This window comes from Paramormyrops kingsleyae, chromosome 25, assembly GCF_048594095.1.
Source record: "Paramormyrops kingsleyae isolate MSU_618 chromosome 25, PKINGS_0.4, whole genome shotgun sequence".
Classification (NCBI taxonomy): domain Eukaryota; kingdom Metazoa; phylum Chordata; class Actinopteri; order Osteoglossiformes; family Mormyridae; genus Paramormyrops; species Paramormyrops kingsleyae.
Genome location: NC_132821.1, coordinates 3343442 through 3363112, shown reverse-complemented (window position 1 = coordinate 3363112; position 19671 = coordinate 3343442). Strand labels below are relative to the sequence as shown.

Here is a 19671-nt window from a genome sequence, read left to right as displayed (position 1 = left end):
CTGATTTTACGAAACCATTTTTCCTCCACACAGATGCATGTAACTCTGGCCTAGGGGCAGCCCTCATGCAACGTGATTCATCAGGCAGGGAGATAGCAGTCGCGTTCCCCAGCCGTACCCTGCATAAGGCCAAGCGGAAGTACTCGACCTCCGAGAAAGAGTGTTTAGCTGTCGTTTGGGCGCTAGAGTATTTCCGGCCATATGTGGAGGGGTCTCTGGTTACTGTTTATTCGGATCACAACAGTCTGCAGTGGTTGATGTCTCGACCAGACCCCACAGGCCGTTTAGCTAGGTGGTGTTTGCGACTCCAGGAATTTGATTTTAGGGTCGTGTTTAAGCCTGGGAGAGCGAACAAGGTCCCAGACGCACTGTCACGTAACCCTTTACCCGACGTGGAACACACTGACCTCCTGCCTGAGCACGGTATATTGGGTGCTTTGAATTTAAGATCCCAGCCACAGGTCTTGCTGGAGGACCGGGATCAGCTGAGGACCCTCCAAGCAGAGGACCCAAATATAATGAAACTCTTACATTTGCTGGGCCTGGACAATGCAACTAATGAGAAACTAAGAGAAAAGTTCTCTGTGCAGGACGGACTCTTGTATTACCATGACACTAAGAGTCTGACTCCACTTCGTCCTTCCGGGTCTCTTCGCTTGTATATTCCTACTAAGCTTCGCTCCACATTACTGGCTTATTTCCATGACCACCCTACTGCTGGTCATCTGGGTATAGCCAAAACCTTTCACCGGTTACAAACCCGTGTTTTTTGGCCAAGATTGAGGCGAGACGTGAAGGCATATGTGAAATCTTGCACAGTGTGTCAGCTGATTAAACCGAGCCAGCAAAAACCTTCAGGCCTCATGGTGCCAGTCGTGGCGTCACGGCCATGGGAGTATGCAGGGGTGGACTTTGTGGGCCCCCTGCCTCGGACCGCACAGGGTCATGCCCACATTTTGGTGTTCGTGGATTATTTCACGAAATGGGTTGAGATTTGTGCGGTACGGGAGGCTACTGCGGTGGTGGTGGCTGACAAGTTCATGGAGAATATTGTGGCGCGACATGGGGCGCCGACCTATCTAATTTCGGACAGAGGGACCCCCTTCGTGAACACTGTTTTTGACTCATTGCTGAGGTGCCTTGGTACGGAGCATCGGCTTACTACCGCGTACCACCCTCAGACAAACATGACTGAGAGGGTGAATAGGACGCTAAAGACGGCGATCCGTGCTTTCGTGGGCGGGATGCATAGATCCTGGGATCGGTTCATCCCTCATCTTTCATTTGCGCTCCGCACTGCTCCTCATGCTAGCACTGGCGATACACCGGCGTTTCTTTTGTACGGCAGAGATTTGCACACTCCGCTCGACCTTCTGCTAACTCGCGATGCCGGCCCAGCCCCACACAGCATGCAGGATTACAGGGAGGGACTGGTAGCTGCTTTGAAGGTCGCTTATACCCGTGTACGGGACTGTCTCGCAGAGAGCCACGCCGTGCAGAAGAAGCAGTATGATAGGCGTCGGCAGCACATCACCTTTAAGATCAATGACCTTGTGAAAGTGCGCGATCACCCACGATCGGACGGGTTGAGTGGATTTGCAGCCAAGCTTGCGCCAGTTTTTAAGGGCCCCTTTAGGGTCTCCCAAAGACTATCAGACGTGAATTACCGCCTTACCTCATTACAGGACGGTAGAGATATCGGGGTGTTTCACGTAGTTAACATGTGCCCTTTCTATACTTGGGACTCTGCCATCTCAAAAAGGGCGGTGGACTCACTAGTGCCAGACATGCCCGCTGACTCCGATGTGGGGGACGACCCAGACCTTGCTGCTTGGGACGCTTTGCCATTCAGGGACGATGTAGCTGTCCCTGTTGACTCAACTGATGCAAAAGCACCCACTACGGTTCCAGATGGTGACTTTATCCCCGAACCTGACGCAAGTGACGAACTTGGTGATATGCTTTTCTCTGTGGCTCAGACCCCAGATGGTGAATTGGAGATGGCCGTACACCTGGACCCTGTTGCAAGTGGCTCCCCTGACCAGGCCCCCTCCCCAGGCTGTCCACATGGTTATGGTCTGAGGTTGAGGAGGGTGCCCCGTATCACTGCTAGTTGGGATGCTACACACTGGACTGACCCTTACCATGTCCGGAGACTAGACGTGGACTGATTGGATGGAGTAAGATTGTTTGTTCTGTTCTTGTGTTGCTGGTGGCCTTGTGCTTGTTAAAGGAGAAAGAAAATGTTAGAAATGGCAGGCCGTCGCAGTGTTAGGTTGTTCTGGTGTGTCTCCCTCCGTCTTCTGCGTCTCGTATCTGTCTCTATCTGTTGAGCTGTTTGATTTCTCCCTATCACCTTTACTTTCCGAGATGGGTACATTATCTCGTTGCAGTATTGAATTTCTTGCCATGTATGGTTATTTCAATTTCCCCCCCCTAAATGTGTCCATGTGTGGTGCTGGGGCGGGTGATGATTGCTCTCTTGTGTTTTCTTTTATTGTTGGGCTGGGGTCAGCCCTTTTTCTTGGAAAGGGGGGATGTAACGAGCTAAATATCAGGGTTAACCCCGTGACGTGGGAGGAGTGGGCGTGTGTGCACGCACAGCCGGACGGAGACGTAGGTGACGCGAGGAGGGGGCGTGACAGACCGGAGAGAGCAAGGGAAGAGAAGGAGACGTACCTTGTTGTTCTGTGTACTACTACCGACCGCTAATAAAGTACCAAGTCCTGTCTACCTGCCCTGGTTACTGTGTGTCTGTGCGTGGAGTCGACCGCAGGCACACCTGTGGACGAGCAGGGTAACCCTCAGACGAAATCCTCCGAGGCTGCACTCATCGCTTCCAACCAAAAACCCAGCTCATCACAATAGTGAGAATGTTTATAATGAAAACGTGTAGGCTTTACTGCAGAAGCTCACAGAAAACAATTTTAAACAGAGAGAGAGGGCATAACATTAACTTACCTGATGGATCGTTGGTAATATTTCCGGAAGATGACCATGTCACAGTTTCGCAAAATGAATTCACGCCTCCTCCTGAAGTGACTTGCTATGCGCCTTCGCCGTTTCCAGTGCATTAAAACATTGTTTTTCAGCCGCATCCGCGCTTCTTTCTCGAAATGTATAGTTTGTCTAAAGTGATGTATACAAACTATATGGTATACGATGACCAGCGATACAATCAGCCAGCGCAGTCGTCCCTCCATACTAAATAGCGGCATGTTGTCTCCTCGCTTTGTTTACTTCCGGGAGTTTCATTGGAATTTTCCCACAAGTTAATTCTGACCAATTAAAAAGCAGTTCACGAAATACGTTTAATGGCACATCTGGCCAACGAGTGATGTAGATGTTGTCACATGACTGCATTTTGGTTCGTTTCAACTGGTTCGGACCAGAGCAATCAGTGTGGTGTGAAAAGGACCCAAAACGGCAGAAAAATGCTACACTGTATCATTTGTTGCCCTTGGTCCGGGCCAAATGAACCGAACCACAGATGTGAAAGCACCCTAAAATAGTTAAGCAAATATACAGCAGTCAGTGCTTCAGTTCTCCATACTGAGCATACTTAAGTTCTCCAGTGTGTTCAGTACAATCTTATACAATAAAAACAATAATAAATTGATTAAAAAAAAATAAAATATCATCCTGTGATCGTATAAGTGAGATACGCACCTGAATACAATTGTGAACATGCAAAGGGAAGAAGTCAGAGTCCCCACGTCTTCTCTGCTGTGTGAGGTAACAGAATCATGTGAATAATTTCGTGCATTTACAAAATGTGAACAATTTAGTGCAGTTCATGCATTTAACTATACACAACATATAGTGTTACAGAAATTTGTACTGAATTCACGTTTTCAGTTTTCATTAAAAGGCACTGAAGTTCTTACCATGGAAATGCTGTTGGTCCAGGTTGGGCAGCGTACCTTACTCGCCGTCAAATGCTCAAGAGGAGCGGCTGTTCAAAATGAATATCAGTGGCGCGATTTGAAAAGTGCGTCAAGGCTGCGGCCTGTGCACTGAGCTAGAAGCGGTTGGGCTGCTGTGCACATGCGTGCAGACGGTTGGCTTAGATTTCGAAGCACTGACCCAGAGCTATGATAGCCTGATAGTGTTTTAAGCAATAATCAGTGCAAGTTCACACTTCATGTTAACTAATTAAAAGTTCAGTTCATCCAGAAAAAAATAATAAACTCACGTTCATACTTCACCATTTTAAGTGAGCGCTAACTCATTTTTTTTTGCCGGTTTCAACTAAGGTTTTTATGCCAATATTATGTAATAGCAACCTATACATTTTACATAGACACGCCCACAATATGCAAAAGATATTAAAAGCAAAAAAACGTGATGATGTGGTCTCATTTTTTTAGATTGTGGGGGGGTGGACTAACACATGCATGGATGCTGAGTACATAATATCAGTCCTCTATACAGTATTTACTAATTCATGCTTTTGGAAGACATGGAGCTGATGATCTACATAAACGTGAGGGGCTGCTGCTGCCTCACCTGTGCAATTCCATTCTGGATAATCTTTTTAAAAGTAATTTAAAAAAACATTGGACTTAGAAGTTAAATGTCAAGGTAATGTAAAACTAATAGGACTTACCTCAAAATTACAAAGAAAAATGCTAAATTTCTAGTATGGTCATAAATCTTTAAATTATGAATTACTTTTTAAATTATAATTAAATGTTGTGATTTTACATAAATTTGTACGTAATTTGAGAAAATGGGAAACATACAGTGTAAATTAAACAGTATTTTTCCTTTTAAAAATGTGAAAAAATTGCAAAAATGCATTACTGGCGTTATGCGTAAAATATAAAGGTTGGTTTATTAATTCAGGGATAATTTCTGTAATTTTACTGAAGCCCAGGCCCGGGCTTCAGTGGCGGGAACGCAATAATGTCAGCAGAATCAAAGCAGCTGCGGGACGGATCCGCGGGACGAGCGCGCGAAGCTTCATTTTCTGGAATCTGACAGGATCACCACAGCTTACGGTCGAGGAAAACCGAGGAAACCGCTTCGTTGAGGTACGTACAAGTCACATAGTGCGGTCAAAATATGCTAGAAGACAACTAGTACCTTTTTGATTATGGTGGGTCGTTAATTGTTAAGTTAATCTTAACATCTGAGACTGTTAGCTATAGCGATCTTACTAAAATAAGCGTGGGTCGGTTAATAAAAGACAACTGAGAGTTATCATACTGTGAAATATGTTTTTATTTCAATTAATTGTATTCTTCAGGTGAGTTTAGTAGATTTAAAATGTGCAGAAACATTTGACATTCAATAGCACACTGTCTCCATTTTAGGTTCGGCCACATATCCAAGTTTAAGTATTGTTTTTTTTATTCTTATTGTGTAATTCTAGCTATCCGGAAAGAGTAGAAATACCATCGTGTAAAACTGTTGTCTGACAATTATACAATACAAATTGGGGGAAAAGCGTTTAAACGTTAATGAGTAAGTCAGAATCTCAGTGCACGGAGGAGTTCATTGCAGTAAGTTTATTTGCTTATATACCTTACTGTTATGGTAGGCTGTAATGTTTCTCAGTAAATTTAAGAAAACCGTTTTGTAGCAACACAGTTTATTATATTTTCAGGACCCGAACTCGAGCAGCCGCAACTTCAGTCTTTTCCTCTTGATAAAACAATCCCCGTGAGTGTGACTACTGACACCTAGTGGTCAGGTTAGTACTGGCAACTCAAATACATTCTATCACCACATCCCCTTTCCTTTAGATGTAAAGAACAAGTTATTCCAAGGAGTTATGCAAACGTATCGATTGAATAACCATTAAACAAACACTGTATAAATTGTAAGACTTAATACAGAAAATGACAGCCTCCAGAATTATTTACATTGAGCAGTCACAATCAACAAACCGCATTTTTTTTTTTAAACTCAAATGACTCTTTTATGATTAAGCACTATTTACAGGTCAAGTCTATCAGGGGGCTTTACTGTGCGTTTAGATCTTCGCAGTACAGGTGAATGCATGGCTTCAGCTAGTTCCTTGTCAGCCAGTACTGGAAGCGGTTCAGGGGTTTTTGATGATTCTACACAGTCAGTGTCCTCTGCAGACAAATCCGCTAGCACTGTCTCTTTCGTTTTCAACTGACTCCTCCGATTTCTTCACAGGATTTGACCATCTTCTGTCCTGACAGTGTAAGATCTCGGGTTCACCTCCTCTAGGACTGTGGCTCTGCTAGACCATATACTGCAATCCCCAAGTCTTACTGTGCCATTACTGGAGAGTGGTTCCAATCCTTTTGATATCTTGTCATAATTTGTCTTTTGTCGCTGTCTCAGGAGCTGTTGTTTCCTCTTTAGATTTTTGTTCTTATTTGGTGTTGCTAAGCAAGGAAGTGTGGTTCGTAATCTGCGTCCCATCAGGATTTCCGCAGGAGACACACCATGTTCTAATGGTGAAGCACGGTAATTCAGCAGAGCTAAATAAGGGTCTGATCGACTGTCTCCTGCTTTCTTGAGTAGTAACTTCACACTGTGTACTCCTTTCTCCGCTTTCCCATTCGACTGTGGATATAATGGGCTCGATGTCACATGTTGAAACCTATACTCCTCAGCAAATCTCTGAAAGCTACTGTAGCATGGCCCATTATCACTACAAACAACCTGTGGGATGCCGTGTCTCGCAAAGATGGACTTCATCTGTGTTACCACACCCGCAGTCGATGCACTGGTAAGCAACGCAATCTCTGGATAGTTTGACAGATAGTCTATCACAAGCAAGTAGTTTTGTCCATCCAGGAAAAATAAGTCAGTCCCAACTTTCTGCCATGGTGCGTCCGGTGGGTCATTGACAATCATTGGCTCCTTCTGTTGCTTAGCTCGATGCTTCAGACACGTATCACAGGTTGACACCATCCTGTGAATGTCGTCGTTTATTTCAGGCCAATAGATTGCAGTTCTAGCCCTTCTTTTACATTTTTCTGCTCCAAGGTGGCCCTCATGTAGCCTTTTCAACATCTCTTGACGCAGTGACTCTGGGATGATGACCCTGTTCTGTCTCAGCAGAAGTCCTTTGACCACACTCAGCTCTGTTCTGATATTGTAGTACTGGGCACATTCTCCTCTAGATCAGCCATCATTCAGATGCGTAATGACCTGCTGCAAGCAACTGTCTTTCTCAGTCTCCACTACAATTTGCTTGAGCTTTGCGTCTGTGACTTTAGGACATCCATGAGCCTTTTGTTGTGCTGTTCTATCATGGAGCCCCACAGTACAATATCATCCACATAAACACGCACACCCTCAATGCCCTCAATTATGTGTTCCATAGTTCTGTGAAACACTTCAGGAGCGGAGGAAATTCCAAATGGCATCCTTAAAAAGGAGTATCGGCCAAAGTGTTAAATGTGCAATACCTTGTGCTGCCCTTATGTAGTTTCAGCTGCCAAAAGCCTTGGGATGCGTCCAGCTTTGTAAAGAACTTGGCTCCTGCCATCTCGCTTATGATTTCTTCTCGTGTCGGAATTTGATAATGTTCTCTCTGAATGTTGGAATTTAAGTCCTTTGGATCCATACACACGCGTAGCGCACCATTTCCTTTTTTCACACACACCATTGAATTGACCCACTCAGTAGGCTCTTCCACTTTTTCGATGACTCCCATCGATGTCATTCTCTCCAATTCTTGTCTCAGTTTCTCACGAAGAGGTGCAGGAACCCTTCTTGGGGCAAGGACTACTGGCTGTGCATCTTTTTTCAACTGTATTTTGTAGGTGAAGGGTAATACTCCAAATCCTTCAAAGATGTCTGGAAACTGTGCCACTATATTTTTCACAGTGTCCTTTGTCTCTCCACTATTTATGAGGTATACTCTTTTCACCAGACCTAGGTCTTCACATGCCTTGTCTCCCAACACAGAATCATGTCCACCTGGAACAACCACAAACTTGAGGTGATGTATTTTGTTTCTCATTTTTACCTGTAGTCTGCATGTTCCTTTTGTTGGGATGTGCTGTCCATTATAGGCTTTGAGTCGCACTGTTTTTGGGCCTATTCGTGGCTTAATTTTCATTGCTCTGACATCAGGCTCTGAAATCAGATTGACTTTTGCTCCTGTATCTAGCTTGAGTGACACGATAACTCCATTAATTTCCAGAGCTGTCATCCACTTGTCCTGCGCAACGGTATTTACATCAGTCTGTTCTGTTATTTCCTGACTGGAATCAGCCTGCTCCACCAGGCCAATAAAAAATTTGTCACTGAGATCTGTTTCCTCCACTGCATGGACACGTTCCTTTTGACCCTGTTTGGCTTTGGAAAAGCACTGTTTGGCAAAATGATTCTGCCCTTTACATTTAGCACAGACTTTGCCATAAGCTGGACACTGCTTTGGGAGGTGTCTTCTACTACATCTCTGGCAATTAAACAGTTCTTTCTCCTTTTGTTGCTTCATTTTACTCATCACACATCTCTGCATCTTCCCTGTTACTGCAGCTACAGCTGAACTGTCAATTCCACTTGTCTTTGCAGTTTCATAAAATGTTTTAGCATGCTGAAGTGCTATTTCACTGGCATGACATATACGCATAGCACCATTCAAGGTAAGCTCCGTCTCTCTCAAGAGCCTCTCCCTTACTTTTTTATCAGTGATGCCAAACACAATTTGGTCACGAATCATAGAGTCCTGCAACTGTCTGATGTTGCATGTTTTTGCTTTAAACTTTAAATCCATTAAGAAACTGTCAAAAGTCTCCCCCTGTTGCTGCAGACGAGAACGGAAAACATACCTTTCAAAAGTCTCATTCTTTTCCCCATGTAATGTTTCTTAGTAAATTTAAGAAAACCGTTTTTGTAGCAACACAGAGTTTATTATATTTTCAGGACCCGAACTCGAGCAGCCGCAACTTCAGTCTTTTCCTCTTGATAAAACAATCCCCGTGAGTGTGACTACTGACACCTAGTGGTCAGGTTAGTCCTGGCAACTCAAATGCATTCTATCAACACAGTAGGCTATATGCATTGATTATTATGACAGAATTCTGTGGTGGTGTGAAATTGATCTGTGCACCCGCGCAGAGATTTGCGCACTTGTATTTCAATCTTGTACACCCCTGCAACAAAAGGCAGACTCTGCTTGTAATAGAATTCATCACAGAATGTAAAGACATGAAATGACTATCTTGTTGACCATAGATTCAAGAGTGTCAAAAAGGGTAGTAATATTTTATGGATTGTGTATTTAAATGTATAATTTCTTTTTCAGATGTTTTTAGTCGTTGAATTTCTGGAATCCAAGACTGTTAATGTTATAGCTGAGTCATGGTTTGAGGATGGTGTCACTTGGTGGCCAAATTATACTAGTGATGAATGCATACTGTAAACAGAGCTGTACAAAAATGTGAGGAACCAGGGACTGACTTGTCTCTTGTAGAGACAAAATTCAACCCAACTATGTTCTGAAATATACAGACTGCATAATGACCATAATTAAAATTTTAATTATCAATTTGATTCACCAAGATTTGCTTATTTGATGTAAACAAATGCCTGTTACTGTGTCAATAATGTATTCCTTAATTTACATAAATTTAAGTCAGTACTTGGTTGAGTTGGAACACTTGTACTAATTTTACATTTGGCATTAGTTTCTTTTCAAAGAAAAGGACAGCAGTGTAAATTATTGCTGAAATGGAATCTTAAAAATGTACTCTGCTTAATAAACTACTTAGCTAGTATAGTGACCAAAAGGAAATAATAGTTCAACTAGAGCTCAGTGTGTAAACAATGTGCTTTGTAAGACACAGCAGCAGGTAAGGTTGTAGCCTTGCTGTTGGAGTTTGCATGCATGAAAACAGCATTACTTAAAGGATCAGATTATGCCACAAAATGGAACTGCTTGTGTACTTTGTGTAAAGTGATACATTTAAGCATTTCTTACGTGTGAGTTTGCATTTATTGATATTTTGTGAATTCTGATCAGGTGATTATGGAAAGGCAAGAGAGAGCACATACTAGGTGTTGGGCTGCAATGGTTATATTCCATAATTATCAAATAATTAAGTAAAAGGTAGTTTGTAGTGTGGCTATTAGTCCTGCACAACTTCAAAGGTCAAATGACACAGGGATTCATTGATAAGATCTATAGTGTAGACTAATTGAATGTTTAGTGTCTGGTTGAATTTAAGCAATTCTTACTCATTTTAATGCAGTTTATTGATGTAGTTTAAACAAACTGAACAAGTCTGATACAAGGAGTCTCTGTCGGTTTTGACAAAATATTGACTACGCTTATGCCAAAATATTGACTACGCTTGACTGTGATTTGTTTTGTTTGTTAGGCAAGTTTTTGGTGATACAGACTCGGACAATGAACTAGAAGTGGGTAAAAAGAGGAGATGCAGCAATATCTCCTCTGCACCAGCACCACCTATTCCTCCACCTACTCCTGACATACCATCTGATTCAGCTTGCCAGACCTCTACTGGACCTCTGCTAAACCTGAGGCATACTGAATATCCTTGTTTTACGAGTATGTTCCTTTGTTTTCGTTGAATCATTCTGTAAGCACCGGTTATGCTAATATCCACCTATTAAACATTAATATAACTATTCAGTCAGCTTAGTTCCGAAGGACTGACAGTTACTGTAACTACATGTGCTTAGCAGAACTCAGCCAGATGAGTCATTGAAAGTTGTTTAATTTACTGCTATGATAGTGAATTCTTTTATATGGCTGTGTTTATTTCTAATCATTGTCATTTTTCACAGCTGCACCACCTGCCCCCATTACGACATTTGGCATGCCTTCCAGTCCTCTGCACCACTTCTCCATTAGACATTCTGAACACGGTCGTTACACAGGTACTATACTTTTATGATTACTTTTTATAAAGCTTTGTTCATCAAAGCGATCACTTGCATGCATTCTACTTGCCTCTCTCCAGCTCCAGTGCCTGCAGTTGTCACCCCCATCTCTCACATGCCCTCAAGCTCTATGAGCCAGGTCTCTGCTACACCCCTTTCTGATGAACATCAGGACCATTCATTTAACCCCAGGTTTAGACTGGGGAGGACAGGCACTGGATCTATTCCTTGCTCTGGTAAAATTCTTTCAATTTGAAAACTGAGTCTGTGACTAAACGATGTTTAAAAGAACTTGGTAGATAATATTGTCCTTCTGACCACATTATGAATATATATGTAATAAACCTAAATCAACAATTTTAATTAAATACTTTCCCAACTCTTTGTAGCCGCTCAACTGCACATCCTAACACTGTTGGAACATATCAAGGTACAGCAGATGCAGCTTGCTGCTGCCATTAGTAATCTTGCTGCACGTATGGCGACAGACACCATGTCTGAAGTTGAGGAGTGGCTTAAAGATTCAAGAAAATCGCATGCTAAGCAAACCATGGTATTGTAACCTTTTCTAATTTAAATAATTTAAAATGTAAATAAAACTGCATCATTACTGTGCCAATATACTGCTTATATTGTATCAGATCTCTGAATATTGACTACTTTCATCGTTTACCATTAACATACAGTAGTTCATGAAAACAGCAAAACCGAATAATAAATTAGGTTTAACGTTCAGATAAACCCTGAATTGTTTGTATGACATGATTTGATGCACAATCAGGAGCTCCTACAGTTGGTTTTCACAGTTTGTATGTACAGTCGAACCTCGTTACAACGTACCCCGTTTATAACGTTTACACCAATACGACGTTCAAATTTCTATGTCCCGAATTCGCGTAATGCATTATTCCATTTGCCGGTATCGCTTAGAACGTATACCTTTACAGCGTAAACTTCGATATAACGTATGATTTTCAGAGGAAAATAGGCAAACTGACCTTCGTTACAACGTACAGCCTCATCTTCCGAGCGTGCGCACAATTCAGAATCGGCTGTTGCCGGCCATCTACATCACTTAGCAACGCCTAACTGTATGAACCTATCCTCACGAAGCATTCCACGCCAGCCGGACTCCTTGCATGCAGCCCCCGTTTTTTCATGGTTTTGCATGGTGTCATGCTGCCGCATATCAAGCAAGATGCCTGCTAAAAGGAAACGGATTTCGCTGACCGACAAGGTGGAAATAATTCAGAATTATACATGGCAGACTTATACTGCCGATGCGAACTAAGTTCTGAAACTGTGTGGTTATTGGGGTAGTTGTGTGACATATAGTGAAAGAAATTAACAAAAGACAGATGTCTAACACATGTATCGAAATTTATTTCAGCCAATTGAATCATATACAGGTGCATAATTTCGGTTTGACATTAGGTTACAGTAGGGCTGGACAATAATTCGATATCAATATATATCGCGATAGAATTTTTTTCAATAACGGTGATACGATTTTTAAACACATTTCCGATATTTCGATATACATTTGAATATATATATATCATCACGCAATTCTGTTCTGCTCTTTCTGACGTCTGAGCACTGAACGTCATTCAGTGACAAATGCTAATGTATAAAATTATATATATATATTATCAGATATATATATATATCTCATTTTGTTGCTAAAACTTTCCGCGACGGAGCTTAACCAACTACTGCTGAGCGCTGGCAGCGTGTCTGTGATGTACGTCATCACGCAATTCTGTTCTGCTCTTTCTGACGGCTGAGCACTGAACGTCATTCAGTGACAAATGCTAATGTATAAAATTATATATATATATTATCAGATATATATATATCTCTCATTTTGTTGCTAAAATATTCTGCGACGGAGCTTAACCAACTACTGCTGAGCGCTGGTAGCGTGTCTGTGATGTACGTCATCACGCAATTTGTCACTGAATGACGTTCAGTGCTCAGCCGTCAGAAAGAGCAGAACAGAATTGCGTGATGACGTACATCACAGACACGCTGCCAGCGCTCAGCAGGAGTTGGTTAAGCTCCGTCGCGGAAAGTTTTAGCAACAAAATGAGTACCCCTGACCGCAATACAGATGTGGATGAACAAGCTTCCATAAGTAAGAAGGCAGACGAAATAGTTGATAAGACAGGAAAGACTAATTCAGTGGTGTGGAAGTGGTTCGGCTTTTTAAGTTCGGATAAACTTCAGGTTTCGGTGCTCTGCAAAATGTGCCGGAGAGTGGTGCCGACTAGCAGCGGGAACACATCAAATCTGTTCCACCATTTGAAGCAGTTCCACCCGATAGAACATACTGAGAGTCAGAAGATGAGGCATCATAAAAGTTTAAGCCAACCTGTCCCCGGACCATCACCACCACCTCCATCCCCCTCCCCGACACCAAAACCAGAGAAGTCAATGAAGCAAACACAGATGGCTGCATTCCTACCTTATGACAAACAGTCTAAACGTCATAAAGACATTACTAGGGCTGTTACAAACTTCTTGGCTAAGGACATGATGCCATTTAGTATGGTGGATAGCGTGGGCTTCAGAAAAATGATGTCAGTCATTGACCCCCGATTCGAGCTCCCTAGTCGAAAATATTTTTCACGCACGGCTATACCTGCACTTTATAGTGAAGTTAGGGACAGGGTGGAGGAGCAACTTAAGTCAGTGTCGTATTTTGCGACCACAGCTGACCTCTGGTCTAGTCGAACCTCGGAACCGTACTTGAGCCTGACAGTCCACTTTATTGACAAAGGTTGGAATCTTGTCAGCTTATGCCTCCAGACGGTCTACTTTCCAGAGGATCACACGGGCGAAGCAATTGCAGCCGGACTTGCAGATGCGCTCGCCTCCTGGGGACTCAGCGACGAAAAACAGGTCTGCATCACCACAGATAGCGGGACCAATATCATCAAAGCCGCTGAGTTGAATGGATGGACAAGACTACAATGCTTCGGGCATCGATTGAACTCGGCCATTGGTAAGTTATACACAGTTCATGCAAATGCTCGCCATTATATCAGCGCTGGCCGCTTCAAATAGATTTTCATAAAGGCTTTGACTTCGCTAAATAAAAATGTGGCGCTGTTTTTTTTTTTTAAAATGAATGTGTCTAAAAAGGAAACTTACTGTATTCAGAAAAGTTTCTGTCATTTTCATTTAATTTTTACTATAATTCATGACCACTGCGCTACTTTGTGTCCAAATGTTACCAGGAAAATGTGGGAAACAGCACCTCCTGGAAGAGGATTAATAATTAATTGGCGTAGTGGCATAATTTTTATTATGATTTCTTTCCCTCTTTTTAAGCGATTTTATAGGGAATTCATTTAGTCTTTAGTCAAGACATACATATTTGTATAGATTCTTCACAGTTCTCTCAATTAAATTCAAATGTGTTTTACTGGCATGGGGAACAGATGTTTACTTTTTTTTGCCAAATCAGATGTGAAAATAATTAGATAAATTATTATTATTAAATAAGCAGAATTGTGAATTTTTCTGCAAAATAATATCTTATTAATAATATCTAATATTATTAATAAAAAAATAATAATAACAATATAAATTGTAGTTGAAATATAAATACAAATGATAACTATTGCAATCTGGAATCATTTTTTTTCTCTCTGTTTGCAGAGAAAGTTAACCAAGACAAGCGAGTGGACAGAGCTATTGGAGTCTGTAAAAAGGTAGTGGCTGCCTTCTCCTATTCATGGAAGAAGAAACGGGACCTGGCAACTGCTCAGGAGGAGTATCACTTGCCAAAGCACAAACTCATCAGTGAAACACCAACAAGATGGGGCTCCCGTCAACAAATGGTGAAGCGGGTTCTGGAGCAGAAAAGGGCCATCACAGAGGTTCTGTCAAAGGACAAGAAGACCAGGCCACTGATTCCTACCTGGCAAGATGTAGATGTTTTAGAGTCTATAGATGCAGCTCTAAGCCCACTCCTCGAATTCACTGATGCATTGTCCGGTGAATCCTATGTCAGTGTATCATTCCTAAAACCGGTGATGCATCTCTTCAACACCTCCATCTTGAAGGAGTCAAAGGATGACACAGAGCTCACCAGGACCATAAAGACAACAGTGATGGGATACCTTAACAAAAAGTATGATGACCCAACCATGGATGATCTACTTGACATGGCATGCCTCGTTGACCCAAGATTTAAGCTTCAGTACACTATGGAGGAGAAGAGAGAATACATCAAAGAGAGAGCTGTGTTGGAGATGCTTAAGGGAGAGAGAGCTGATGTGGTAAGGGAAGAGGAGTCCACAAAAGAAGCCATGGGAGATGCTTGTGCACCAGCCAAGAGAACAAAGCGGTCTCTGGCTAGCTTTTTTGCAAACAGGCCCACCACTACTACCAACACAGAAGGCTTGAGTGCACAGCAGGCAGTTGAGAGGGAGCTCAGCAACTACCTTCTTTCTCCAGATGCTGACAATGACTCAAACCCTCTGGATTGGTGGAAAGTCTATCAAAAGAACTTCCCCAGAGTAAGCCAACTGGCACAACATTACTTGTGCATTCAAGCCACAAGCTCCCCCTCTGAGAGAGTTTTTAGTACAGGTGGCAACATTGTCACATGTAAAAGGGCATCACTGAAGCCAGATAATGTAGACCAGCTTGTATTTCTTGCCAGAAACCTCTAGAGCCTGTCATAGGGTGTCATCAACACTCAACAATGTTCTGGCCAGAGCAATGTGTTCTTGTTGTTGCTCACTCTTTATTTATTTTATTATTTTTGTTTCTTTATCCTGGCTGAAGCAGTTTGTTTGTTGTTTCAATTTATATGAATAATCAGCCTGTTCTAGTTTAAATGGAAATATAATATTGTTAAGCTGAGTCTGAGAGTTTTATTTATTTGATAGTTTATTTCACATTTCTTATTTGTAAAGGCTAAATACAAATAAAAAGTGAACCTTATTTTTTTTTGTACTGTTTTTATTTAAAAAAAAAATTATATAATTTTAATAGGAGGAGTCTGGAGGTATTATAGACTTTGCAAATTCAGTTTGCAGACATCCATTGTGCGTGTCCTCGGCAGTTTTTTCCTGAGGCTTTTTAATATTGTCCATATCGATATCGGAATTATATCGTATCGACCAAAATTAAAAAATATATCGTGATATAAATTTTTGCCATATCGTCCAGGCCTAGGTTACAGTAAGGCGATTTGAACGATAAGCTGGCAGTGGATTTTGCGTTATGTCGGCTGTCTATGAGTAACTGAGATTAACCTAGTTTGAAGAATATAGTTCCTATTATATTCTTCAAACTACACAAGCTGTATGTCATAGTGTCAACTTGAGGGGCGTTTTCTAAAAGTTTTTTTTATATACATTTTGTGTTCTATCATTCATTTTGAGGGACTTGGTTACAACGTATTATGGTTATAACGTACAAATTCTTAATGTCCCCCGAGGTACGTTGTAACGAAGTTCGACTGTATACTTATCTTTGCCTTTTTATATGAAATATTTTTCTCTTCTCAGATTTCTGCTCTGGGTACTACAGGAGGACAAACACTAAGTCACATGGAACATACTTTCAAGGTTTTTCTCAGATGCAGTAGCCAAAAAAATAAACTGGAAAGGAGTTAATGGGAAGAAGTGCTTTAAAGAAATGCATACAAGAAGTTTGTTGATCAGTAAGTATGGTATATACACAGAAGCTGGGTATTAGACACCTTTCCTGCAGGGCTGTTTATTTTATGGTACATAGGGCAAAGATACTACTTTTTTTTAATCAGTTTTTTTTTTTTAACTATGTGAGTTTGTGTTTCTTTTAAACATTTCAACATTGCAAGAACTCAGAAATAATTGGACAATTGGCTATGAATGTTTCTTGGGCAGCTATGTTTTATTTCAGCATTAGGTCACGCATGTCTTTGAGTTGACTGATGGTTGAGAGTTTCTATTTAGATTATACACAACAGGTAAAATATAATGCAAAAAGTCCATACACCTCTAACTCCGTCCCTGCAAACAGAAAGGCACAGCATGTAGTAATTCATCATGTGTAGTAATTCCTCAAGTTATGCCTCACGTGACCAATTTTGATCAATTAAAATTAATATTTTAATCACTGACATAGCTGTTTTTTCCTTAGCTGATCTGCATTACACCAAAGCTTTCAAAATACAGTGTAGCAGATACTGAGAGAGATTCTTACGCCGTCCATTGGTTTAACCGGGCATCTGACTGGAGGTGGCCGGAAAGAACGTGCAAGAGCCAAAGAGGCTTCAACTGAGGTCAAATTTAGAAGGAAGAAGCATTATGGCTGTGTGTGTTTTTTAGCTTTGAAGATTTTTGCACTTGGTTCAATTTTAAAAATGTGACTTGGGTTGTCTTGGTTAGTCTGAGGCTTGACTCGTGTTCACAACATAGTAAGTATGTGGAATCGTATTTTCTGAGCAATAGCTGCTAACCTCCAAAAAGAAAAGGACATTTAGCATTTAATGTCATACCCTGCTACAATAACAGTGCACCCTGAGTGCAGCTGCAGCACATTTGTATGGCAAGATATAATGTTACAGTATAACCATACAAAATACATTTCCTAAATGGCTGTCTGTAGCTGTGTCATGCAGCTCCTTGATGACGCTGAGCGAAACTTACACAAAGCCTACAGTAAATTGTATTCTGGACCTGCAAAATGCACCGTCATCTTGGGCCCGGGTGTCAAAGCAACACCAGTGCTCTGCCTTGCTGCCATGGTTAATGCGCTAGATTTATGTTTCAGTGAGAGGAAGTGCCATGTGAATGCAGTGCAGGACTCAAGTGTGGCTGCCTGAAGTAGCTCACAGGTGTCACATTATTTAATGCAACATTATAGAGGTAAAGTTTACATAACATTAAAAAGCATGTTCATAAGACATGCTCAATACATTAAGAACTATAAAAATAAGATTTTTTAAGACTTAAGCACCCGCATAAACCCTTTTAGAAACAGGAGTTGGACAACATAAAATAACTATTACCTCACTCTCCTGAAATGATTGAACGTCGGTTAATCGCCCACCTTTCCCTCATGTCACCTACAAATCAAATTTGATTAAAACTTCAGATTATTTTAGTTTCATATCCTTCATACTTTTTTGCCAGTATGGATGTGAAATGTCTTACATTGTCCCCAAAGAGGTCTAAAAAGATTTTAGTCTTAAATTTAACTTTTTGAAACTTAAAGAAGCCCTGAAATTTATGTTTGTTCCCTCTTGGGAATTAAACAGCATTTATGAAGTTTGTGTATAATTTTTCATTGAATTCACATTTAGTATTAAACAATTTCTAAATTTACAGTTAGTGAATTTTTGTATGTTAAAAAATAATTAAGTAGTCATAAATATACAGTCAGTACTTGTGCTTGTAAAACTGATGTAATTTTGCATAAAGTTTTCTTTTTTTTGGTCCTCTGTGTCCTGCAGTTGGGACAGCGGACCCGTCGTCCTGAGGGGAGCCACTCAGTCTCCGGGCACAGAGCATGGGAGGGGTCCTGCAGAATCCTACACGCTGTTCTTAGAGTTTGCTGCTCACTCAGGGATGAAACTGCTCTGCCTGGGAGTCGGATGATCTTTTACTGTCCTGTGGAAAGCAATCACTGCAGCAACAAATGCAGCAAGCAACTCTTTGGGAAGCTTAGTGATGCTGCCACTGTTGGGCAGAAGCGTGGGAGGCGTGGGCGCAGGTGTGGTGAAGGTGGGGGCTGAAGGTTTGACTGAGAAGAAACAGAGGGGACACTACTGTTGGACAACCACTGCTTTAAAACTGGGCCAAATGCAGTTTCAATATAAACTGGATGGAAACCTCACCAGTCAGTCGGTATTTCAAGCTGGTCAAAACCTTCTTGTTGCTGTCCATTAAATGGCACTGGTACAATCCTTGCTGGTCCAAGTTTATGTGATTCAGCACCATACTTGATGAAGAGCTGGCTGAGAACTGGTACAGCTTGTCTCCCTTCACCAAGTTGTGCCAAGGAAAAGAGCAGTCCAGGACTTTTGCAGCCTTTAAGGCTTCAATATAATACTCTGAGTGGAAAAAAAATCTGGTCACTATTGACAGTCACAATCAAGACTACAGCTGATAAGTGTCACACCCACCTGGTCACGCCCACTTCTGACATCAGCAACAACTGCCGGTCCTGCCCACGAATGATGGGACTCCCTATTTGAGCCCCGCACCGGCAACAGGTCGGTGCGAGGTATTGTTGGCATGCCACTACTGAGCACTCTAACTCTGTCTTTCCCGCAGTTACGTTACGTCTCTCTGGTCCTCCCTGAGTTACCCGCACCTCCTGCCTGCCCTCCTTCCCGTCCGCCCTCCCCATGATTCCCCTCGTGGATCTCTCCCCTTCGTGTGTCTGCATCCTAGGACAGACTCCCTGGCTCTTCGACCCATGGAATCCCTCTCGACTACGGCATCTGGACATGTTTTGGCTTCAGGCGATACCTACCGACGGACTCCTGGAAAGACCTCGCTATGACCTCTGACCTCTCTCTGTCTCATCCCAAATAAACTTGGTAGCTCGGAATATTCTGTCCTGGTCTTGTGTTCCAGTACAATAAGTTCGCAATATTTTTGAATTTATAATTAAGAATTGCATTACTTGCAATTTGATAAATACAAACTACTTTTAAAAATGTATAATTCAAACGTGATAAGCACAAACAATTTTTAAATAAAATAATCTTTATAATTTATCAGTACATGTGATACAAGTGATAACTATGAACCATTTTTAAATGAGCTAATAATCTAAATTATGAAATCAAGAAGGAGCAGCTGCTGTGAAGCA

The 19671-nt window shown here is 41.7% G+C and overlaps 1 protein-coding gene and 1 long non-coding RNA gene across 8 annotated transcripts; one reads left to right on the top strand and one right to left on the bottom strand.

Moving 5' to 3' along the window:
* Positions 1-598: 598 nt before the first annotated feature.
* On the bottom strand, positions 599-4005 carry LOC140582876 (uncharacterized). The gene is made up of 3 exons (XR_011985670.1): positions 3888-4005; positions 2962-3726; positions 599-2782 (listed from the first exon to the last, which is right to left on the bottom strand). It is a non-coding gene; the product is annotated as an uncharacterized lncRNA (long non-coding RNA).
* Positions 4006-4763: 758 nt separating this feature from the next.
* Positions 4764-19422, top strand: LOC140583007 (uncharacterized). Of its 7 annotated transcripts, none has more exons than XR_011985797.1 (7): positions 5959-6712; positions 10320-10510; positions 10750-10842; positions 10926-11081; positions 11235-11275; positions 16396-16528; positions 18305-19422. XR_011985797.1 is itself a non-coding variant. In XM_072707576.1 (7 exons), the coding sequence occupies exons 1-6, from the start codon at positions 6558-6560 to the stop codon at positions 16479-16481; spliced, it is 867 nt and encodes a 288-aa protein (XP_072563677.1). In that variant the 5' UTR covers positions 5959-6557; the 3' UTR covers positions 16482-16528; positions 18305-19422. The 7 variants fall into 7 exon arrangements, 4 of the variants coding, with proteins under 4 accessions (XP_072563677.1, XP_072563679.1, XP_072563676.1 ...); XM_072707576.1 differs by having other exon boundaries at positions 11235-11398; positions 16374-16528; XR_011985798.1 differs by lacking the exons at positions 5959-6712; positions 18305-19422 and adding an exon at positions 4764-5036 and having other exon boundaries at positions 11235-11398; positions 16374-16969.
* The last annotated feature ends 249 nt before the right edge of the window (positions 19423-19671 follow it).